Source organism: Manis javanica, chromosome 8 (assembly GCF_040802235.1).
Source record: "Manis javanica isolate MJ-LG chromosome 8, MJ_LKY, whole genome shotgun sequence".
In the NCBI taxonomy this organism is placed as follows: Eukaryota; Metazoa; Chordata; class Mammalia; order Pholidota; family Manidae; genus Manis; species Manis javanica.
Window position 1 is genome coordinate 115,318,511 of NC_133163.1, and position 24,469 is coordinate 115,342,979.

The following is a 24,469-nucleotide window of genomic DNA, read 5'->3' on the forward strand; positions in this document are numbered from 1 at the left end:
TCAAAAAATTTTAGACACAACACATCCAAAACAAGTCACATTTCTCACTGCTTCTTTGAACAGGTCTTTATTCAAAATTAGCTGTCCAACATGATTTGACCTTTATGGAATAAACAAATTTAAATTAGGCAGCAGGCTTCTTTTCTTCTGTGGTGTGTTTCTTTTCAGGAGGCTTCTTCTCAGTTGCTGGTTTCTTGGTTGCTGCAGCCTTTTTTCCCACCAAAGGCTTCTTCTGCTTCTTAACAGCAGCTGCCTTCTTTCCCTTCTTCACTACTACAGGCTTCTTCTTGCCTGGAACCTTCTTCTCTCCTGATTTGGCTTCTAGTGCTGCTGCTGCCTTATCCAAACGGAGTTTGTGCTGCAACAAATGAGGAAGAAAATCTAAGAACCAAATCTTCCAAAAAACTTAATATGTCAGCAAAACCAAAAATTACTGCTTACATTCCTGGCCTGGCGAAGGATGGTGTTCCGGCGCATGGTCTTTGCATATGGGTTTAGTTTCAACATAATTCTCAGATTTTTCAGTGGATTCTTCTTCAGGACTCTGCGATGAATCTTCTTGCTATAAAAAAAGGTAGATACTCTATAAGTATTTTATTTACATTATTCACATTTTTGAGATAAATAATAGTATGCGGTTGGGGCAAGAATTACTGTAAATATCACAACTGTACCGTGGTGCTCGTAGGGCTCTTTGGATCTCTGGGCTTTTCAAGATTCTGCTAAGGTCTGTATTGAGCATCTTGTGCATGGGAAGGCTGAAAAAGATGTTAACAAAAGGTACTCTCACAAGTTTCATATAACTGACTGAAGAACATGAACCTCAACAGAATTTTAACCATTCAAATGCCTCAAAAATATAATCAGAATTTCAACATTATCACTTTTCAGCATCTCATCTCACTGTTTCAGCGTTAGTTCATCTGTTTGTAAGGGTATGTCAGTAAAATACAATCCATTATTTAGAAAACATGTAAACCAATTCTGAATGTAAAATACCCACAGTATAAACATCTGCGTTCAGTATACAGACACGACGCACACTCACTTGTAGTTACTCTTGAGGGAGGCAGCTTTACGCCAAGTGCCGTACAGATCATCTAGCTTGCGGAAAGCACTTTCAGTCCAAATGCAGAAACGTCCTACATGCCCACCAGGAGCAAGTTTCAGAATGTTCAGTTTGCTTACATTAAGCAAAGTAATTCCTTTTAAAAAGAAAATAGTATTAGGGAACCTGTATTTCAACTGAAGAGACACAAACCATCTTTCTGGCTTACGTGCTTACATAAGGTACCTGAAAACTATCTAAATACTAATTATGAAGTTGCAACCATCAATGGTGAACTCCTTCAGCCAAGAATCAGAAGTTCCACAAAATCATGTGTTTCAGCAACACGGACCATAAGTGGAATCTCATCATAACAAAAGCCGAGTAAGCCTGTATTTTATGGGTAATCAAAATACAGACGCAGTTCAAGAATTACCAGGGATGTTTCTGAAGGCCTTGATGATCCCATTGTCCTCGTTGTAGATAATACATGGACCCCTGCGCTGGATACGACGACGGTTTCTCATTTTGCCCTTGCCAGCTCTCATTCGCTGAGAGGCATAAACCTACAAAGCAAGACAGTCTGGTATTCTGATTAAGAAATGATCCCTGCAACTGGTCTTCAGTTAAAAAACTCATTTTACAGAGGATGAAACTGAGGCACAACTAACTTACTAACATTAACAAACAGCCATAAATGGCAGTCAGAATTCAAACCCAAGTAATGTGGTTCCAGAGTCCTTGCTCTCCTATTCTCTGAGGTTGTTATACTGTCCTTCAGTAATCTTGAAACTTAAGACTCTCATAACAAGTTTTTGTTAAAGGGCCACCAAACTATAAACATGTTCATTAAACCTACCTTTTTTATATCATTCCAAGCCTTAAGTTTCTTAAGGAGCAAAACAGCCTCTTTGGTCTTCTTGTAGCCTTCAACTTTATCTTCAACCACCAAAGGAAGTTCAGGAACTTCCTCAATACGATGACCTGATAATGCCAAGTAACACTGACCTGGTTACCCTGAGCCCTTTGAAAAACTGGGTAACATTTTAAATAACCCACAAAACAAAAGGACTTACAATTTGTCAAATCAGAATCTCCACAAATATCATGTGTTTCAGCAACACGGACCAATGAAGTGGAATCTCATCATTTTAAACAGAGTAGGCAGCAGAAGGTATCCTAACAATACATTGTCACTGTATTCAAATTAGTTCCCTGGTTACTTAGCACTCACTGATAACTGACTTATTAGGTAATCTGAACTAGTTATTTAGTAGAGGGAAATTTAGTCAGGCACTCTGAGATGTACAGGATTTACAGAGGCTCTATTAATATGAATGAAAAGATCCAAGTGAAGGAAAAGAAGAGCATTTTGTACCACTCCTGTATTACAAAATACTACAAACCTTTAGACATGACGAGTGCCGGTAAGGCCGAGGCAGCCAGGGCGGAGCAGATGGCGTACCGCTTCTGTGTTGTGTTCACTCTGCGATGCCAACGGCGCCAGGTTTTGGTTGGGGCAAACATGCGTCCCCCCCGACACATCTATTTTCCCAGTTAAGAATCACATTCTCTCAAATTTTAGGAATAAGATTATGTCTTGCTCAGTGAGAATTTTCGTCACCCTTCTGAACCAGCTTAGTGACAGCAGGCAACTGTCGCTGAGAACAGAGTAGGACGCAAATTACGACATCATTGCAAGCAGAGCCTTTGTAATGTCAAGCCCCTGTTGTCTTTATCGAAGAAAAAATTTCCAGATTTCAAGTCTACCTAGAGTAATGTTTATCCTGGACACTGTTAGCATTTTGGACATGAAATATTTTCTAACTACGAACATGATTAAACCTAGGTCGCCTGAATTCCACAAGAGTTGACCAGTCTACATAGTGAAACAAAGGATACATTTCCAAAAGCACCCTGGCCAGAACGGTGAGTCCCACCACCTCTAACTCTGGGAATTCGAGCCACAGCTCTGCCAGTACCCCAAGACTCAGCACTGGTTTGGTGACCTGAAATTGGGGGGGAGAAATACAAGGTTAAGCCACACAACTATAGCTATCTGTAACTACCATGTATTGTAGTCAACAGCATCAGAACATCAGGGAAAATCATGTGGTTCAGAAACACGGACCAATAGAGTGGAATTTCATCACTGCTGTTAAGGAGTTCTTGTAACACCAACCCACACAGTATTAAAATCCGTACCTGCTAATTCACTGACGGCATAGGGCTGTCTGTTGTTTTTGCGCAAGTTGGTATGAACAAAATTCACAATATCTGGTCGAATGGGAGCCTTGAACACAGCAGGCAAAGTGACATTTTTGCCAGATGACTCCCCCTTTTCAGAGTACACTGATATCAGTGGACGAGCACACGCCTGGAAAAAGGCAGAGATGTTTATACTGACAAGCAAGGCCAGAGGCATTCTTCCTATGTGGCAGCTATACCACTTAATGCTCAGTTACAGATGAGACTAGTCTGGTGAGGTACACTAGACAACACTGAAAGGCTGTTACTAAAGCATCACCACGTCTATTAACTTCAGTAAATTCTTATAGTTGAACACTTAGAGCCTCAAGTTCTGTCATGACTTTCATTTTTCGAAGGGAATAGTTTATCATTAAACTTTCATTTCAAACCAGGCCAAATGAAGCAAAATAATCAAAGCTAAACTATAAGGCTCGAAAACGCTGTTTAATGCCACCACCTAAATGCCAGCAAATCTTGTTTACCATGGCTCTACTCCAAAACTTCCATTCTTGCCCCATTCATCCCATTCTAAAGACATCTTCCAAAACTTACTAATGAAAACATTGATTATGTTACTTTTTGCTCAACCTTCTCCAGACTTACCACCTCAAGAAAAACTGAAGTCCTGACTGAGGATGGCCTACACATTCTGCTCGGCTTCATTCCGCATACTTTTAAAGTCTCTTCCCTACTCAAGTGTCTTCACCCCAGAGATACTATTAGCATTGTTCCTAACCTTCCTCAGGCCACCCTAAGATTTCTCTGATCACTGTTTAAATCCCTGCTGCTTCCTCTCCCCTTCCCTATGTCAACGGAAGTTACTACTATCGATCACTACTATGTGTTTTGTCCAATTCAATTACGATCCAAGCATCCTAATTTAAAAAATGTTTCGTTCACTTAACTCCCCAGGGCACAGAACACTACACAGTACGTGTAGCATTAGCTATACTACGAGCCAGGAATTCAAAGATTTAGGAAACACCAAATAGGCCAACTAACTTTTAAAAGGACCAAGCAGCTTTTACAGAGGCGGTTTTTAAGCTGGACAAAGACGAGAATGGAAGTTTTTTTTTTTCTTTTTTTTTAAGAAAGTCAGTCTCAAAAGATGTAACTATTCCTTACTAAGCAGCACATGGGAGATAAAGCTCCAAATTGACTATTTTACCCCGATGCAGTTCTCAGGTCCCCAAAGTTTCCAAAGTCTTCAGCAGAACCGTGCCTTCTAAGATCCAAGGAAAGCTAGAATTCCAAAGGTCCCTCTGGGCCCCAAAACGAACTGGTGTCCTCTTATGTTGCTTTCGGGCGCATCCAGCGCCGGAACACCCACGTTGCCTATAAGATGGCGGCCATACAGCAGCACTACCCAGCTCCCATGCACAAACAGTCGCCTCTGGTCCTCATCTTTTCATCGCTTTCTGTCCTGAAGACTTTACGCCCTGAACCCCCAATCCACTCCCGCCGGCCCCGAGAGCAAGGGAAAGTCCAGCCGGGGACACTTCCACTCACCATGGCGGAGAGAGGAGAGGGCCACGCTCCTCTCACCCCGGCGGCTCTTACAGGAAAAGGAAGTGCCTCTCACTGCCGCTCTGTATGTAACCCTCAACTCGTTCCCCACCCTGCCCAACCTCAGAACCAAGACACAGACACGGAATATATATATATATATCACTCTTCAAAAATAAAAAATAGCGTATTATATCTTCATATGGGTCAAACCACTGTATTTTTTGACTTCCAAAGTCAACAATAGCGCTTAGATACGAGGGACTCCTTTTCGCGGAATAATCCATAAGGGGGCGTATTTAGCTCTCGCGAGACACTGTGTAGTGCCCCTCAGTAGCTGCAATCTATTTTAACTTTTTCTTACGGGAATGGAAAACTCTTGGGATAGGAAAAACCTATGTATGCTCTAAAACAAAAGTGTAACTTTGTGGACAAACGGGACCTTTTGGAGGTAAAAGTAGTTCCGTCGGGGGGTCATGACACCGGACGTCAGCCACCGGCGCGCAGTTCAGTTTGGCGGTTTGGATCTGCAGCTGGACTGGGGCGGGATGTGGTCCCGAATGAACCGAGCGGCCGAGGAGTTTTACGCTCGTCTTTTGCAGTGAGTTGTAGCCCCTGCCGTTGCTTAGGGCGCGAAGGCAGCACTTCTCTCTCGGGGTATCTCGATCCTCGCCCCCAGCCCCTTGCCGCAGCCTTGGGAATAGCGCCCTGCGCGTTCCCTGCAGTGCATATGTTACAGACTAAGTCAGCTTTCCTGCGGTCCGGGAGTTGGTGAGAGGCCCGTTACCTGCTCTTCTGTGGGGTTGGTCCTGGGGGGACTTCCCTGTAGTCTCGTTTGGGAGAAAACATCAGTACGTATCAGTCGAGAAGGAGTGTGACAAATTTTCCAAGAGGAAAACTATTTATTCTAATGAGCTTGTGATGTTAGCGGCACCTCCCAGAATATGGAAAACTAGATGTTGGCGTCCTTCACTTGTTTAAAGCCTTGCTCGTGTGAAACCTTGCTGGTATTATAGTCTATTCAAGATAGTTATATGAGCTACAGCTGAATGAAAACGTGGTGTCTTTGGCCTTTCAAAATACCTTTATTTCACTGTGCTCTATCATTATTTTAGTGGTCTTTTATTCTTTAATTCTTACAGTCAGTGAAGTATTAGTACGAAAGGGGATCCTATCTAGTTCTGTATCCGACGTAAAGATCTAATCCATTAGTTCTCAAATCTGAGCGTCCATTAGAATCACCAGGAGGGCTGTCAAAACACAGATTGCTGGGCCCCACCACCAGGGTTTCTGATTTAGTAAGTCTGAGTGGGGCCAAGGAATTGGCCATGCTAATAAACTCCAGGTGAACCGATGTCGTTGGCCTGACACCTCACTTTGAGAACCACTGATAAAATCTAACCCCTTATTTTTTCTAAAAGTCATATTTGTTTATTGTTTTTTGCTTATTTTCTGCTTACAGAGGTGGTAATGCTAGCCAATTTTTTGGGCATTATGGGAAGACCACTAGTTTTTTAAACCAACAATGTCTTGGATAGCTTTCAGTATGAGAGCCTATAGATCTACCCCAGCTTTTAACTGCTGTGTAATATTCCCTTCCATGGCAGTCTTATGTTTATTTAATCAGTTCCTCCATTAATAACAGCTTTACTTAGTCCCTTAATATTTTCCAATTATTTCATGGATGTTAGTCTTTCTTTCCACTTGTAGGCACCCAAAGCCTCTTTTACTTCTTTTGAATTCTTCACGTTGCTTGTGTAACCAGCTGCCTACTGGAAATTTCCACATGAGACTTCAAACTCAGTATCTGCAAAACTGAATTCATCTTTTTCCTGCAACCTAACATCCTAGTCTTGAATTACGTTTCTCTCAAGAGTTCCAAATCCAGGGCTTTCACTTTCTTCTCTTTTCCACTGTTCCCTACTCCCATCCTATCTAGTCATGCTACCAAGTCCAAGCTGGTGCCATTTGCTGCAAGACAGGCCAATAAGTCAAGAGACAAGATGTTGGGGCAAGGAAAGTAACTTTGTTCAGGAAGCCAGTAAACTGAGAAAATGACAGACTACTGTCCTAAAGAGCCATCTTAACTCAGGGTTAATTTCAAGATTCTTTTATGCTAGAGGAGACGGGAGCAGGTTAGGAGGTCACCGAAGGCTGCGGACATCATGATGCCAGTGAGAGTCCAAGGAGAGCTGAGACACTCTGTGTCCTTGGTTAGTTGACCTAGGTCTGGTCATGATGTTCCTATAAATCTTTGACAGGGCAATCATTATTTTTATATTTTTCTTATCTCCTAGTGGGAGGCAAGCTTCGGGTTAGGGGCTATTTGCAGAATTCTCAAACTATAAGCAAAATTACTTCTGATGATTAACAAGTCTATATGCAGTGCTGCAAGGCAGAGCAGAAGCCCTTTTCCATTTTTTGGGGGGGGGCCCTAAGATTAAAGCAGCAAAGGAAACACAACGTGGAGGCAGAGATGCCAAGCTTTTCCTGTTACAGTTAGTCACCAGGTGCATTTGCTATCCCACCACCCCTACTGTTTTGGTAAGGCCATCATCTCTGAAATGCTATACATTATTACTTTCCTGGCCTCCGAGTTTATACCCTCCGTATTACTGTCAGAGAGATCTTTCCCACTTAAAATCTTTTAGTGAATTCCTCTTGGCTTTAGGGATAAAGTTCAAACCCAATAACAAAATCTCCACCGTTGTGCCCCCACAGCACCCTCACTGGCCTCTGTTGGAGACTCCATCACCGTGTATTGCAACTATTGGTTTACTCTGGACTCCACTAAAAAAAAAAAGAACCAGGGACTCTGCTTTTGTTTTTTTATCTAGGACATCTAGTAAGCGTGCTTCCCCATATAGTACACATGTTTGAAAAATGATTGTTGAATGATTGACTGAATAACATCCCTGAATTACACATAGAAAACCGACATTTTTAATAAGTCACAATCTTGTCAAAATGGCAAAAGTGAATCGGTCACAGGCTGTGCTCTCCTGTTTTTATTTCGGTAAGTCAGAGTAGATCAAATAGTAAATGATATCCTGAAACAAGTCCATTGAGTTCCTTCAGGACTCTGAAGATTCATTTTGGTATATTAAGGGCTTAATAGTTTACATGCTTTGGGATCACTATTTTAACAATTTCTTGAATGAAATGAAAACTATTAAATGATATGCAGGGGTTTTGTGCTTACATTTTTAAAAGAAAATTGTTTACCATTATCAACTTCACTGATTTTTTAGTAACAGCTCATAAACATAGAGGGGGGACAGATGCTTCCATCTTAGCCATGGAAATCCAAGGCATGGGACCCTTAAATAACCTCTGCGTGGTTACACACTGGTGCAGTAGCAGATCAGAGTCCAGTCATTGTCAATTCCCAAAGTCATGTGGTAAATCACATTTTAATAGTAACTGGTCATGTGTTTTAAATGATACTGGAGGTAGATAACCTGATTTCCTGCTGCCTCTGAGAAGCAGTTGTACCCAGTTGTGGCAGCATTCTATTAATCTCTACCACATTTTTTTCTCTTTCCTTTTTAACCTAATATTCTTTTTCTGCTTTTTTCTCTCTTCCCAACTCTGCCTTAGGACTGCCATGAAAACTTTGCATTTGGTTTTCTTACTGGTGTCGTGCAGAGATTAAAATGATGACTAACTCCTGAGTTTACATGACAGTATTCTAGCTCTGTTTTTCACATGTGGTTCTGCATTTCAGGGAATTCAATGAAGAAAAAGGAATCTGTAAAGACCCATTTATCTTTGAGGTATGAAAAACTTGTTTTTTAAACACAATTTAGTAATTCTAAAATTACGAGGTTTTAAAAGTTGGGTTTGTTGAAGTTAATTTACGTACATTTCACCCTTTTAGAGTACAGTTCTGTAAGTTTTTACTAATGCATTCAGTAATATCACCACCCCCAAATTCAAGATGTAGAATATTTCTGTCATCTCCAAAAATCTCCTTATGTCCTGTTTTGTTAACCCTTGCCCTTGCTCCCAGTCACTGGCAACCACTAATTTGTTCTCTGTTTTACCTTTTCCAGAATAAATAAACAGAGTTAATTTTCAGAATAAATAAAACCATACTAGCCTTTTGGGTCTGGTTTCTATCATTGTGTAAAATGCGTTTGAGATTCACCTACATTGTTGTGTGTGTATCTGTACTTCATTCCTTTTTCTTGAAAAATATTATCCCATTGTATGGCTGTACTACAGTTGGTTATTCATTTACCAGTTGATGGATACTTGCATTGGTTTCAGATTTTGATAGTTATAAATAAAGCTGCTATAATCATTCATGGATTTATTAAGCATCTAGTATATGCCAAGTGTTCTATAGGTAAACTCTGTAGAGTTTAGTCCATAAAATAATTAGCAAACAAATTATATAGTAAAAGATAAGCTGGAGGGAAATAGTTCCAAGTGGTTAGGGTTAATGTCCATATATATAAAAAATATATAAAAGTTCTTAAAAATCAATAAGAAAAACAACCAATAAGAGAAGAATAAGCAATGGACACAAGTAAATATTCACAGAAAGAAAAATGCAAATATAGTTCTTTCTCACTATCTGAATTCTCATGAACCAAATTCAGGAATCAATTATCCAAGTAAATAATATTAATCCCTACCTATCTGAATTCTTGCTGCTTGATATTGGTATTAGTTTCCTTTGGCTACTGTAACCAAGTATGACAAATTGGTTTGCTAAAAACATCAGAAATTAATTTTCTTGTAGTTCTGGAGATTAGGAGTCTGAAATCAAGGTGTCAGCGGGTCCATGCTCCCACTGAAGGCTCTAGGAAAGGATTCTTCATTGCTTCCTCCCAGTTTTTGGTAGTTTCCAACAATCCTTATGTTTTTTGGCTTGTAGACACCATTCTAATCTCTGCCTCAGTTGACACATGGCATTCTCCCTGTGTGCTGTCTCTAAATCTCTCCCTCTTATAAGTATACCAGATATTGGATTTAGGGCCACCTTAATCCAAGCTAATCCTTATCTTAACTTGATTACATTTGCAGAGATCCTATTTTCCAAATAAAAGGTCAAATTCAGAGGAACCAGGGGTTAGGAACTCAACATATCTTTTGGGAAATAAATTAAACCCACAGTAGTACATGAAACTCAAGAACCTAGTAGATTAGAATAACATGGTATCCTTTGCTCTTTGAACTTGGTATCTAAATGCTTTAGTGTCTATTGGTGAAGGCGTAATAGGTGAAGGAGAAGAAAAACTTGAATGTTTGATATCTTAATCTAAGTGATGGTTATATGAGCATATATACATGTCAAAGTACATCCAGCTGTATACTGAGATTTGTGCATTTTTTTGAAATACATGCTTCAGTATCCAAACTAAGGAATTAAACATTCAAATAATGAGAGATCTTTGTCAATAATAAGCATATTAGAATCTATTTAGCTTCACTAATGATCAAATGAAAACTGAAACAATAATAAGATACAATATTTTGCTCTAAGATGGTAAATAATGAAAATACTCATATGTTGACATAATAATGAAAATATGTGGGTATGACATGTTCGAAAGGCAGTTTGCCAATATCAGTGTAATTTTAGATATTTTAAAGAAAGTAATTCAAGGATGTCTGTTATCAATGGTTTATTATAGCAAATAACTTGAAATTACCCAAATATTGAACAGTATGGCACTAGTTATATGATGATGGAGCCATGGTGCTAGACAGACCATTTAATGGTATGAAAAGAAGTTCATGATATATAATTATTAGAATATTCTCTTTCTGTTAAGTAAAACTCTGCCTATATATCTAAATAATAGATACATTTCTCTTAAATAGATTTTATTATATGCCTAGAAAAAGATGTTGCAAAATATACACCAACCAAGCTATTAACAAACAATAGTGATTACCTTGGGCAGTAGAATTATAGGTGAGTTAAAAAAATCTCTTAGTTATCTGTTTTCCAACTTCTCTATAATAAACCTGTTTTGCAAGTAGAAGGAAAAAATATGCAACTCCTGGAAACTGAGAAAGTCCTAACTTCCACCGTGCAATCAAAAGAAAGGATAAGGTTTAAAAAAGTGCTAATTTTATAGTACATAACAGTAAATAGAGTGGAATTTGAGGGAGAGGCTGTCAGTGTGATCCTAATCAAAAGAAGGCTTTAGAAGGCAGGGTGCACTTCAGGTGGGCCTGAAGCATGATGTAGACATGAGTTAGATTTTCTGAACATGAAAAACATGAGCAAAAAATAAATGAAACCTTACTTTTAAAATATTAGGTCTTGTTCAAATTCCCTTTTCTAGTTACTTGCATTGGACTGGTCTTTTTGTGGTTAAATATTTGTACAAGTATATGTGTATGTGTGTGTGTATAAAATATTGCTTGACAAAAACAGAAGGAATAAATAGGAGACTAATAGACACCAAGAAGGGACTGGTGGTTACCAAAGGGGAGGGGTTGGGTAGGGTGCAGGGGGAAGAAGAGGATTAAGGGGCACAATAATTCACAATCACAATATAATTTGGTCAGGACAGTAGTAGAGCATGGAGAATGCAGTTAAGGGTTCTGTAACGTCTTACTATGTTGATGGACAGTGACCTCACTGAAGGGGTGAGAACTTCATAATATAGGTGAATGTTGAACCACTGTGTTGGGTATTTGAAACCAACATAAGATTGTATATCAATGATACTGTAATAAATAAAATATTGCTTGACATTATCTTTTTTAATAGGCTGATGTCCAAGTGCAATTGATTGGCAAAGGGCAACCAACCCCTTTGAAAAATATTCTAAATGGAAATGACATAGTATTCATTGTGGAGAAAGTGGTAAGTAGTGCTTGGACTTTGTAGTGGTTTAATTCTTAATAGTCACATTTGATTTCTTGGAAATAATCTCAAATTATAAATTTTTTATCAGCATGTTAATGAAAGTGGATTCTAATTTTTTTGAAATAGATAAAATGCTGTCCAACAGAAATAAAATGTGAACCACATATGAAATTCCAAATTTCTAGTAGCCTTATTAAGAAAAAAAAGAGAATCAATTATCATTCAGTAAAATTGATTTTTTTCTTTGGTTCGGTTCTGAATTTTGATACCTATGTTTATTGTGATAATCACCATCACAAGACACAAAACATTTCCATCACCCCAAAAAAATCCGTGTGCTATCCCTTTAAAATCTTCTCCTACCACCAACCCCTGACCCCTGGCACCCCTGATCTCTTCCCCCTCACTGTAGTTTTGTCCTTTGAAGAATGTCAGGAATGGAGTCATACAGAGTGTAACATTTTGAGTCTGGCCCCTTTCACTTACTATAATGCTCTTGAGATTCATCCAAGTTGTGTTTGTATGTCAGTGGTTCATTTCTTTTGATTGCTGAGTAAGTAGTCCATGGTATGGATATACTACCATTTATGTACCCATTCATCCTTTGCCCGACATTTGCGTTGTTTTCAGTCTTCAATGATTATGAATAGAGCTACTATAATCATTTTTGTATAGGTTTTTGTGTGAGCATTTTCTTTAAATATCCACGAATAGCATTGCTGGGTATGAAATAATGTTTAATAATGCTTTTTATTTAGAGTCAGGCAGAGGAAGACAAATACCAAATGATTTCCCTCATTTGTGGAGTATAACAACAAAGCAAAACTGAAGGAACAAAACAGCAGCAGACTCACAGACTCCAAGAAGGGACTAGTGATTACCAAAGGGGAGGGGTGGGGGAGGGCAGGTGGGGAGGGAGGGAGAAGGGGACTGAGAGGTATTATGATTAGTACATATGGTGTGTGTGGGGTCACATGACTGCAGTGGGGCATAGGAGGGACTTGATAATAAGGGTGAATGTAAAAACCACATGGTTTTTCTTGTGAAACCTTCATGAGAATGTATATCAATGATACTTTGTAAAAAAAATTAATGCTTTTTATTTAATCTATACCAATTCAATACCTAATTAATATTAAAACCACTCATGAGATGTTTGGAGTTTTATTTTCCATACTAATCTTCAAAATCTGGTGTGTATTTTACACTTACATCTCAGTTTTTTCTGGTCATAGTTCAAGTGCTCTGTAGTCACATGTGGCGAGTGGCTACTGTATTGAACAGCGCAGAGTAAGTGGCTATGACTCGTGAAGTTTTAATTTTTGTTAAATATAACAAGAGGGAACTTCTTATTTTTTGCATCATTTTATAATTACAGGCTTAAACCTTTGTGTTTTAATTATGGTAACTGTTTTGGCAGAGCAATATGGTGATTTTTGTTGAGTGCTACAAAGCTGTTAGTTACACAGTTGCTTTGGAGCCAGGACCCATTCCTATGGTAACATTGTTTCCTGAAGTAGAAAGGAACCGGCTCTAACAGAGGAGAGGTGTTTCTTTGGAAGGAATGCCTTCTGTCTGCTTTAGGGACCCTCATGCCGTCCGGATGGGTATTATAATAAATCAGCAGAGAACTCTATTTTAAATACAGGAAGACTCCTTTCTGAGAAGGGAAACTACTTTGTCGTTTATGTTAACGAAAGGGTGTCACATACTTGTTGCATGTCTGTGATGGGCAAATGCTTGGAAAATAATTATAGGTGAATTATGTGTTTGAAATTAGACTTTTGTTATGGGGAGAAGGCAAAATGCATGTAGAGCAAAAGCTGAAAAAATTAAGGTGCTCAGATGAAAATGAGTAATCATGAAAAGGAAAGACGAGCCGAGGGGATTCATGAAGACCCAGGTCAGGAAACAGGTGAGAATGCAATGTGGAGTTGTGAGGAGTCACCTGTGATTCAGTGAGGCCCTGGCATTTTGTGATGGAGAACAATTAAAAAGGCCTTTATTTCTGCAAAGATCAGTAGAGCCCAAAGCATGAGTTTTAGGTAGATACTGAAAAGGAGAACAGAGATGAAAATGACATTTCCTGTGTACCTCTAGTTTTGGGAGCTATTTGGAAAGCCAGGCCTGGAAGGCAATGAAATCTGGAATCTGGCAAAAATTAAGTGTAATACCTACCAAGTCCACAAAGAATTTATTGCCATTGGAGCTTAATGGATAAGAGCCTGAGTTTTGGATTCCATCCTCCTCGTTTCAAATGTTGGTTCTGCCACTCAGCAACTGTGTCACTCAAGGCTTAAGTTATTTAGCCGTTCTGTACCTCAGTTTTCTCATTTATGAGACAGGGTTAGTGTATCTCAGAATTTCTATGAAGAATAAAAGAAAATTTAGAACAGTAGCTGGTACATAGTAATGCTCAGGAAATGTTAACTCTTATAATTATTATTGTCAAGACTGAGCTAGTTATTTACTGTCTAATATCAGTAGATGACAAACACATAGATATCAGAGCTCAGTATACAAATGAGAGCTGATAGCCCTCAGAGGAACAGATTTAAGGAGTAAGGGCTGTGTTTCAAGAATGAAAAATCTGACAAAATTGGGGAGTTTCCCATGGGTTTCCCTTGGCAGAACCAACATTTGAAACTAGGAGGATGGAATCCAAAACTCAAGCTCTTATCCGTTAAGCTCTAATGGCAATAAATACTTTGTAGACTTGGTAGGTATTACACTTAATGTTTCCTTGACTTTGAATTTTTTTTGCCAGATTCCGGATTTTATCTCAGACCATCATTTTGTACATGTAGGAGTGCTTCCTTTTCAGGTAGTGTAAGAAGCTTCCTGTATTAGTAGCAACTTAGACCAATATGTTTTTATGGGACGGAGGAAATGTTTGTGATGGCAAGATTTTTTGGTGTCAACCTGGTTTGTAGCTATGATTCGTACCATAACCCAATCATCTGTGCTTAAGGGTTTAGAAATTAGTATGTTATTCTAGCATAGTGAAGATTTCGCCACTATCTTAAGGATTGTTTTACCTGGCTAAATAATTAAAAACATTTTTTAAAGACTTTAGAAAAGGAAGAAACAAGTCATGTTGAAGAACTACAATCTGAAGAAACTGCTATTTCTGATTTCTCTACTGGTGAGAATGTTGGACCACTTGCTTTACCAGTTGGGAGAGCAAGGTAAGGTTTTTCTTAGTGTCAGGGTAGGAGTAGGGCTCGAGGGCAGGATTTAAATTGAAGCATTCTTATCAGCCTTGGAAAAATATATGCTTCTGGCTCAGATCCCTCCCTCTCTCCCTCCTTCCTCCTCTAGTTAGATGTATACCAACTCCAAGGATAGCTGTACTTGAATGTCCCATAGTATCCCAAACACGCCCAAGAACTGCCGGTCTTCCCTTTCTCCACTCCCCTAGACCATTTATTAGTGTCACTTCTTGACTGTTTTCCTTGTGTCTCATCTGGTTGCCCTCCATTCTTGCTTCCACACTGCTGCCAGAAGAATCTTTGTAAAATGGAAGCCTGATAGCATGGCTCCCCTGCTTAAAGATCCTTCAGCGGTTCTGGTTGCCTCATGATGAACTACAACTTCCTTATGAGTGATGCATACGGGCCTTCATTGTCTAGTCCAGTGGTCCCCCACCAGGGGTGCCATACCCAGTGGGCATATGGAAATATGCAGAGTACTTCTGGGTTGTCACAGTGACTGAGGGGAGCTATTGGCTTGGGCCACAGATGGTAAATGTCCTGTAATGTATGGGGCTCTGCTGCACGGCGAGGAATTAACCCGCCCAGATGCCAATAGTGCATGCCCCGGTAGAAACCCTGCCTGTCTGCCTTGCCAGCTTCGCTTCTGCCTCTCCCTGTGTAGCCATGTGCTGTTCCCTCTGCCTGGCCTCCCTCACCTCCAAAATCAAAAAGTCTCCTGTCAAGGGGCTCTGGAGCATATAGTCATAGAGGTAGTATTAGAGAATAATGACTGTAATGACCATGTTCCCAAAGTGGCTTTCCTTCATGGTTTTTTGTTTGTTTTACTATGTAGAAGCTTTCAAAGTCTTTTGTTTCATGACTTCTTGATTTTAAGTCATATTTGGCCTTTTTTTTTTCTCTTCCTCGACTTAAACATTTATTTGTATTTTCTCCAGCCAGTGTTTGTTTGGATTTATCCATATGCTTATCATTTCTTTGCTCTCCATTTCTTGCATGTCAGACCTTCCTTCTGGGATTATCGTGTCTCCTTTTAAGTACAATCCCTTAGAAATTCCTTTCTTGAACATCTGTTGGTAATAAATTCAGTTTTCATCTCTGAAAAATTTCAAGCCACATATTTTGGTAACTTTTAATTTTGGTACACTTTGAAGTGTACAGAAAAGTCAGAAGAATAGAACGGGAACTTGTGTGCACCCTTAGCCCAGATTCACATTGTGCCGCATCTGCTTGGTCGTTCTCTCTGGGCGTGCTCTTCCTCGTTTCCTGCGCCCCCATCTGTTAGGGGGCACGTTTGTTCTCCCTAGTTCTTGTCCCCACCCGGACGAAGAATTGAAAGGCAGAGACACAGCAGTGAAGCAGAGTGAAAGTTTTATTTGAATTCCCGCCAAGGTAGGTAGTAGCCCTGATCCCTCAGGTGGGCTGGGGGGGCGCCTCTCTGATGGACCAGGTGGGGTCGTCTGACTTCCAGGTCCATCTATATAGCCATCCCTCTCCTTGCACATGTCCTTTCCCGTGTTGGCGTGTGCTTTGGGGAGTTCTTAGTTTTGTTCAATTGTGCCCAGGTTGGGATCTGGTTGGGACCAGTTTGGACCAGACAAGGAAGTTCTCTCCCTGCAAAGCCTTTGTTGTCTTCACTTGGGACCCCCTACCTGGGCAGAGTTTGGGTGGGTTTTTTCCTTGGACCTTATCTTCCCTTTCCCCGGCTACTCATGTCTGGCTTTCTACCTGACGTTCCTAACACATCTATATGATAACACACACATTATACTTTTTTAATGAAATATTGACAGTATGTTGGAGATACTGTGCTCCTTTACCCCTAAATATTTCACTGTGTATTTCCTAAGAACAAGTACATTCTCTTACATAACCATAGAACAATGATCAAAATCTGGAAATTTAACATTGTTCAAATACTACTATCTAGTTCACAGTCTATATTCAAATTTCTTTACGTGTTCTAATGCCTAAAGACCTCAAGGATCTTTTCAGGAGGTTACTGGCTCTACATTTACAACCCTGTCCCTAGCTTTATTATGATTTTACTGACTTGTCCTACTTGGTCTTTTGCTTAATCTCACAGCCTGCTTCACCCCCACTGCCCCTCTACCCCTGCCTTGTGGAACTCCCTGCTTGTAGCAGCTAGGATCCTGTCACACTGTGTCACTTTCTGGTGCCTGTGTCTTCATCTGCCTGGTGTGCCCTTCTCCCACTTCTTCACTGGGTGAAATATTTATGTATTTTGCCACGTAATTTCCAGATTTTTGTTTCTAGGGTACTGTGATTTGTGATTTATAATAAGAAACATATTTGGTCTTTGTCCACTGTTCCTGGCACAGAACTCCTAAAACTCTGAGGAGAGCTATAAAGTTGTCTTTTGTTATATTAATGAGGCAACATTTCAAAAAACCTTAAGTAGCCAAAGGATGGGGCTGGTTGCCAGGGGAAGGAGCCCTGTGGTTAGAGGGTTAGATGGTTGAGTGCCAGCCACCGATGCCAATGATTTAGTCAACCCTGCCTATGTGGTGACGGTTCCATAAAAGCTGAAAGGAGGTTTGGAGAGCTGTTGGGGTTGGTGAACACGTGCAGATGCAGGCAGAATGGCACGCAAGGAGAGGGCATGGAAGCTCCTCGCCCTTTCCCCACCCCTCACTCTGTGCATCTCTTCCACCTGGCTGTGCTTGAGTTACATCCTTTTATAGTAAACCAGTAATCTAATAAGTGAAATGTTTCCCTGAGTTCTGTGAGCCACTCTAGCAAATTAATGGAACCCAAGAAGAGGTTTGTCAGAAGCTCCAACGTGTAGCCTGTCAGAAGCATGGGTGGTAACCTGGACTTGCCTTTGGCATCTGAAGGGGTGGGTGGCAGTCTTGTGGTACTGAGCCCTTAATCTGTAGGATCTGATGCTATCTCTGGTTAATAGTGTTAAATTGAGTTGAATTACAGGACACCCAGCTGGTGTCTGAGAATTGCTTAGTGTGAGGAAAACCCCACACATTGGAATTGGGTGCAGAATATTAATTGGTGATCAGAAGTGGGATCAGAGTTAGAATTGTAAGTTCCCTTCATGATATCTTCGGAAAAGAAAACTCTTGACTGACAATCTCTACTTATATATTTTTTTCCCACTTTTGAATTCCAGGCAGTTAATTGGACTTTACACTATGGCTCACAATCCTAATATGACCCATTTGAAGATTAATCGGCCAGTTACTCCCCTTCCTCCTCTTTGGGTGAGGTGTGACAGTTCAGATCCTGAAGGTACCTGTTGGCTGGGAGCTGAGCTTATCACAACAAATAGCAGCATTACAGGAATTGTCTTATATATGGTCAGTTGTAAAGGTGAGCGTTCACTGTTTTTACTTTTATGGGGGTGTGGATATTTATTTATTTGTGTGGTTATATGGTTTTTATTGGAAACTGATGTACTCTTTAAGAGGGGGGGACACAGTGGAACTTGTTAGCCACCGTGAATCTACTCTACTGTACGACTGCAGCATGTAGGAGATACTCCAGAAGCATATCTCTGAGAGTCTGAACCGGACTTTATGGCTGTTTTGTTTGGGTTTCATTTGCCTTTTTTTTTTTTTAGGTTTTTATTTGTTGGTTTGTTTTTTTTTTTTTTGGTATCAGTAATCTACAATTACATGAGCAACATTATGGTTATTAGACTCCCCCAATCAACTCCCCACCACATACCCCATTAGTCACTGTCCATAAGTGTAGTAAGATGCTATAGAATCACTACTTGTCTTCTCTGTGTTGTACAGCCCTCCCCATGCCACCACCCCCCCCACCATGTGTGCTAATCGTAATGCCCCTTTTTACCCCTTGTCCCTCCCTTCCCACCCATCCTCCCCAGTCCCTTTCCCTTTGGTCACTGTTAGTCCATTCTTGGGTTCTGTGAGTCTGCTGCTGTTTTGTTCCTTCAGTTTTTTTTTTTCTTTGTTCTTATACTCCACATATGAGTAAAATCATTTGATACTTGTCTTTTTCCACCTGGCTTATTTCACTGAGCGTAATAACCTCTAGCTCCATCCATGTTGTTGCAAACAGTAGGATTTGTTTTCTTCTTATGGCTGAATAATATTCCACTGTGCGTATATCTTCTTTGTTCATTCATCTACTGATGGACACTTAAGTTGCTTCCATTTCTTGGCTATTGTAAATAGTGCTGTGATAAAAATAGGGGTGCATATGTCTTTTTCAAACTGGGCTGCTGCATTCTTAGGGTAAAGTCCTAGAAGTGGGATTCCTGGGTCAAATGGTATTTCTCTTTTGAGCTCTTTGAGGAACCTCCATACTGCTTTCCACAATGGTTGAACTAATTTACATTCCCACCAGCAGTGTAGGAGGGTTCCCCTTTCTCCACAATCTCACCAACATTTGTTGTTGTTTGTCTTTTGGATGGTGGCAATCCTTACTGGTGTGAGGTGATATCTCATTGTGGTTTTTATTTGCAGTTCTCTGATGATTGGTGATGTGGAGCATCTTTTCATGTGTCTGTTGGCCATCTGAATTTCTTCTTTGGAGAACTGTGTGTTCAGATCCTCTGCCCATTTTTTAATTGGATTATTTGCTTTTTGTTTGTTGAGGTGCATGAGCTCTTTTTGTATTTTGGATGTCAAGCCTTTATTGGATCTGTCATTTATGAATATATTCCCCCATACTGTAGGATGTCTTTTTGTTCTATTGCTGGTGTCCTTTGCTGTACAGAAACTTTTCAGCTTGATATAGTCCCACTTGTTCATTTTTGCCTTTGTTTCCCTTGCCCGGGGAGATATGTTCATGAAGAAGTTGCTCATGTTTATGTCCAAGAGATTTTTGCCTATGTTTTTTTCTAAGAGTTTTATGGTTTCATGACTTACATTCAGGTCTTTGATCCATTTTGAATTTACTTTTGTGTATGGGGTAAGACAGTGATCCAGTTTCATTCTATTACAAGTAGCTGTCCAGTTTTGCCAGCACCATCTGTTGAAGAGACTGTCATTTCCCCATTGTATGTCCATGGCTCCTTTATCGTATATTAATTGACCCTATATGTGTGGGTTAATATCTGAACTCTCTATTCTGTTCCACTGGTCTGTGGCTTTGTTCTTGTGCCAGTACCAAATTGTCTTGATTACTGTGGCTTTGTAGTAGAACTTGAAGTTGGGAAGTGAGATCCCCCCTGCTTTATTCTTCCTTCTCAGGATTGCTTTGGCTATTCAGGGTCTTTTGTGGTTCCATATGAATTTTAGAACTATTCGTTCCAGTTTGTTGAAGAATGCTGTTGGTATTTTGATAGGGATTGCATTGATTCTGTAGATTGCTTTTGGCAGGATGGCCATTTTGACAATATTAATTCTTCCTAGCCAAGAGCATGGGATGAGTTTCCATTTGTTAGTGTCCTCTTTAATTTCTCTTAAGAGTGTCTTGTAGTTTTCAGGTTAGAGGTCTTTCACTTACTTGGTTAGGTTTATTCCCAGGTATTTTATTCTTTATGATGCAATTGTGAATGGAATTGTTTTCCTGATTTCTCTTTCTATTAATTCATCGTTAGTGTATAGGAAAGCAACAGATTTCTGTGTATTAATTTTGTATCCTATAACTTTGCTGAATTCAGATACTATTTGTAGTAGTTTTGGAGTGGAGTCTTCAGGTTTTTTATGTATGATATCATGTCATCTGCAAATAGTGACAGTTTGACTTCTTCTTTACCAATCTGGATGCCTTGTATTTCTTTGTTTTGTCTGATTCCTGTGGGTAGGACCTCCAGTACTATGTTGAGTAACGGTGGGGAGAGCGGGCATCGCTGTCTTGTTCCCGATCTTAGGTGAAAAGCATTCAGCTTTTCGCTGTTCAGTATGATGTTGGCTGTGGGTGTATCATATATGGCCTTTATTATGTTGAGGTACTTGCCCTCTATACCCATTTTGTTGAGAGTTTTTATCATGAATGAATGTTGAATTTTGTCAAATGTTTTTTCAGCATCTATGGAGATGATCATGTGGTTTTTGTCCTTCTTTTTGTTGATGTGGTGGAAGATGTGTTTCATTTGATTTTTATTGTGTCTTTTTGGAAATTTTCACTACAGGATAAAAAAATTGAATATAATGACTATATAATTCCAATTGCATAGTAGGCATTTAATTATACTCTTGGTATTATTATTTACCCCTGTTCCACTTTTCCTACTTTTATAAACATTTTATTCATGTGTGATTTCAATGTTAATTTCAATGATTATTAGTGTTAGTTGTGGTACCCTCAGAATTTGAGGAATTGAAGATATATATGCACCCCTATGTTTATCAGTGCAATGTTTGCAATAGGCAAGATATGGAAGCAACCTAAGTGTTCCTCAATAGAGTAATGGATAAAGTACATGTGATTCATATACACAATGGAATGTTACTCAGCCATAAAAAGAAAAGAAATCCTGCCATTTACAACAACATGGATGGATCCAGTATTTGTGGAATATGAGAACAAAGCAAAACAGGCCTAGACTCAGACACTGAGAAGTGACTAGTGGTTACCAAGGGGGAGGGGTTGGAGCGGGTACAGGTGTTGGGGGAAGGGGAGGGCAATAAGGGCACAATAATTCACAATCACAATATAAGTTGATCATGGGGACTGTTGAACCACTGTGATACACATTTGAAACCAAAAAATGGAAATAAAATCAGTTCTGTTTGAAGGTTTAAAAAAAAGAACACAATTTGAGGGACTGTAAGTTTTAGTGCTAACAATGATTTTGAATTGTACCTTTAAATATTTTCTTTTTTTCATTTTCTTTAGCTGATAAAAATTATTCTGTAAATCTTGAAGACTTGAAAAATTCACATAAGAAAAGACATCATTTGTCTACTGTAAGTATTTCTCTTCTACTCATTATTTTCTTTAATCTGTTATGGACCTGTTTCCTAATTTAAAGTTTTTTTAACTCCTAATACGACTAGAGATTTTTCTCTCATATCACAATGTTTATTTTTATATCAGCTAATGACTAAAAATATATGTCCTCGTGCCTTTGTGATGAAAAGGAATTGTCTTATTTTTCCATTTGGGATAAAAGTGGACTGCTTTTTCTTCTTTTGGGAACAGAATCGAAGTAGTTTTGATGATTAATGTCTGGCCACGTGAAGCTTAGTGAACCGTGTGCTGGATGCACTCTTTTCAGGTCACATCCAGGGGCTTTGCGCAGTATGAGCTCTTTAAGTCCACTGCCTTGGACGACACGGTTGCTGCATCACAAACTACCATCACGCTGGATATCGCCTGGAGTCCTGTGGATGAGATTCTTCAAGTCCCTCCACTTTCTTCAACCGCAGCTCTGGTGGGAGTGAGCCCTGTTTTCTCTTGAGTTTACTCAGTACGCCTTTACGTTTACCTTGCTTGTTGCCAGAGAAGCTTTTAGCCCCAGCCCTTGAAAACAGCTCCTAAATGCTCAGCCTGTCCCTCAAGTCTTTCCAGGGCAGTCAATGGACGTTTTGCCAGGTGATCTGACCTATCAGTTGCCTACACACCACCATTATGTAACTTGAGAATTTCCCAGTGATCACTAAAGTCTTTGGAGTTGGGACTCAAATGAAATCATCAAAGTGACTTACCTCTGCTATTCTTAAAGGAGTGCAGATATTGGCAACACATCAGAATCATGCTGTCAAGCCTTTTCACCCTATATTCACATTTCTAGGAATCTGTCTTTAAAAATTGATCCAATTGCTAATAAAAGTTCGTGTACAAAGATATTCAGTGCAGTAATAATAGCTGTGTTTCCATACTGTTAAAATCAAAACCTTGAACATTCAGCTGGGAAATGATTAAAATAGATTTCCATGATGAAATATATTCCATTGTTTAAAAATCATGATTTGAAACATCTTTAATAATAATAGGAGATACTTATTATTAAGCAAAGGAAAGGAAAGAAAATGTACAAAATTGTATATATAGTAGGATCTCAACCATGTTTTTAAGAAATGTGTATACAGAAGCCTAGCTAGTGTTGACAGTTCCCTCAAGGTGGTGGGATTATGGATAATTATATTCCTGATGCTTTTCTTTTCCTGGAATAGGAATTTACATAAAACAGCATTTGCTTTTTTCTTTCATTCCTCTCACCACCGCTTTTTTTTTTCTTTAAAGGTTTTAGGTTTGTAAAACTTTGACCTCTGGCCAAGACAGCACACTGTTGGTTTAGTTAGGAGGAGTCTAGTGAACATATTTATTAGGGGGTTTTATCTTTGGTGTGTGGTAATGCTAAGTTTGCCATTGGGTCTTGAGATGTATTTATTTATATTTTTCCTACTTGTCCTCTTGGAACATCTGTGGGAAAGGACAGAACAGTTGTTGCACGTAGGTAGAATTCTGGTATAGAGAGAGGTTGTGGTGGCATGAATTTAGGTTACTGTATTGGGATGGACAGAATCTATGGTATCTCTGAATAAGGAGTTCTAAATGAAACATTACCCCACTTTTTCAATTTATTAGTACTTTCTGAAATATAGTTTTTAATGCATGAGTGATTTGAAATGCAAGTAACTGTGACCCTTATGCAGAGAAGATGGGATTACCAGTGAAAACTGACCTTTTAAAACTTTTTGGAACTTTTTAGAATATTAAAGTGGAATTGGGAGAACCCAGAGGTCCTTTGAATCATCTTCACAGAGAACTGAAATTTCTCATTGTGAGTATCCTTCAGGAATTTGTAGCTTGCATTAAATCACATGTTTTCATAAAAAATTTTGCTAATGATGTTATTTTTGTGTTCTTCAAAATGTCTTTTGAGTGTTATGTATTAGGTACTCTTGGCAATTAGGGCAGTTTAATTTTGCTACGTGGTGGTTGTCCTTAGAATTAAAGGGAGTGTTGAGTAGCTAATAGCTACAGTTCTGCCTTTTCTAAGGGAGTATTTGGTCTTTATTCATATGGATTCCCCTGTTTTCATATGAATCAATTGCCAGTTTATTCTTAATACATATATAATCTGCTTGTTAATAACTGGATTGGTTTTTTGATTGATGCTAAAGATTAATCATGTGTTTCAGGAATTTTATGTGTTAGTAATTTCAGCTCTACTGTACAAACTGAGCGCCTCATTTTAACGCTGTAGAAATCCATATGTCCTTGCCTGGCCTACAAAGCCAGTATGTCCCTACAAAGCCAGTTACATCACTGGCCTACTGACTTTTTTCTTTTAACAGCTTTATTGAGATACAAATTATATCCCATAAAATTCACTTGTTTTAAGTGTACAATTCAATGTTTTTTACTGTACTTACATGTATTGTTGTCCAACCGTGACCATATTTAATTTGAGAGTATTTTCATCACTCCAGAAAGAAACCTCATGCCCATTAGTGGTCACTCCCTCCCCCACCAGTCCCTGGAAGCCACTAATCTGTTTGTCTTACTTTGTTCCTTTTTATTGTTGAATTGCATTCCATTGTATAGATACACCACTTTTGTTTAACCATGCATCCATTTGTTGTTTTTACTTGTTGGCTATTATGAGTAATGCTGCCAACAGTTGTGTACAAGTGTTTGTGTGACAGTTTTTCACATCTCTTGGGTGGAGTTGCTGGGTCATATTGTGACTTTATGTTTAACCTTTTGAGGGCCTGCCCA

General features: G+C 39.3%; 2 protein-coding genes and 4 non-coding genes across 6 annotated transcripts in view; 1 reads left to right on the forward strand and 5 right to left on the reverse strand.

Annotated features, from left to right (window-relative positions):
* Nucleotides 1-51: 51 nt before the first annotated feature.
* Nucleotides 52-4,933, reverse strand: RPL4 (ribosomal protein L4). Its single transcript, XM_017652189.3, has 10 exons — nucleotides 4,808-4,933; nucleotides 3,254-3,425; nucleotides 2,951-3,057; nucleotides 2,455-2,593; nucleotides 1,908-2,032; nucleotides 1,485-1,614; nucleotides 1,049-1,205; nucleotides 675-758; nucleotides 442-562; nucleotides 52-358 (listed from the first exon to the last, which is right to left on the reverse strand). The coding sequence occupies exons 1-10, from the start codon at nucleotides 4,808-4,810 to the stop codon at nucleotides 125-127; spliced, it is 1,272 nt and encodes a 423-aa protein (XP_017507678.1). The 5' UTR covers nucleotides 4,811-4,933; the 3' UTR covers nucleotides 52-124.
* LOC118970895 (small nucleolar RNA SNORD18) lies at nucleotides 1,357-1,425 on the reverse strand. The gene has a single exon (XR_005059085.1). It is a non-coding gene; the product is annotated as a small nucleolar RNA SNORD18 (small nucleolar RNA).
* On the reverse strand, nucleotides 2,132-2,203 carry LOC118970894 (small nucleolar RNA SNORD18). The gene has a single exon (XR_005059084.1). It is a non-coding gene; the product is annotated as a small nucleolar RNA SNORD18 (small nucleolar RNA).
* On the reverse strand, nucleotides 2,650-2,748 carry LOC118970897 (small nucleolar RNA SNORD16). The gene has a single exon (XR_005059087.1). It is a non-coding gene; the product is annotated as a small nucleolar RNA SNORD16 (small nucleolar RNA).
* On the reverse strand, nucleotides 3,135-3,205 carry LOC118970896 (small nucleolar RNA SNORD18). The gene has a single exon (XR_005059086.1). It is a non-coding gene; the product is annotated as a small nucleolar RNA SNORD18 (small nucleolar RNA).
* A 225-nt stretch (nucleotides 4,934-5,158) lies between the features above and the next one.
* ZWILCH (zwilch kinetochore protein) overlaps nucleotides 5,159-24,469 on the forward strand; it is a 35,797-nt gene continuing 16,486 nt past the window's right edge. The window contains exons 1-8 of the mRNA XM_073241715.1: nucleotides 5,159-5,405; nucleotides 8,532-8,580; nucleotides 11,541-11,636; nucleotides 14,709-14,827; nucleotides 17,997-18,196; nucleotides 21,638-21,708; nucleotides 22,020-22,175; nucleotides 23,457-23,570. Of these exons, the coding sequence (XP_073097816.1) occupies nucleotides 5,281-5,405; nucleotides 8,532-8,580; nucleotides 11,541-11,636; nucleotides 14,709-14,827; nucleotides 17,997-18,196; nucleotides 21,638-21,708; nucleotides 22,020-22,175; nucleotides 23,457-23,570 (930 nt within the window). The 5' untranslated portion in view covers nucleotides 5,159-5,280. The remainder of the gene's footprint in view (nucleotides 5,406-8,531; nucleotides 8,581-11,540; nucleotides 11,637-14,708; nucleotides 14,828-17,996; nucleotides 18,197-21,637; nucleotides 21,709-22,019; nucleotides 22,176-23,456; nucleotides 23,571-24,469) is intronic.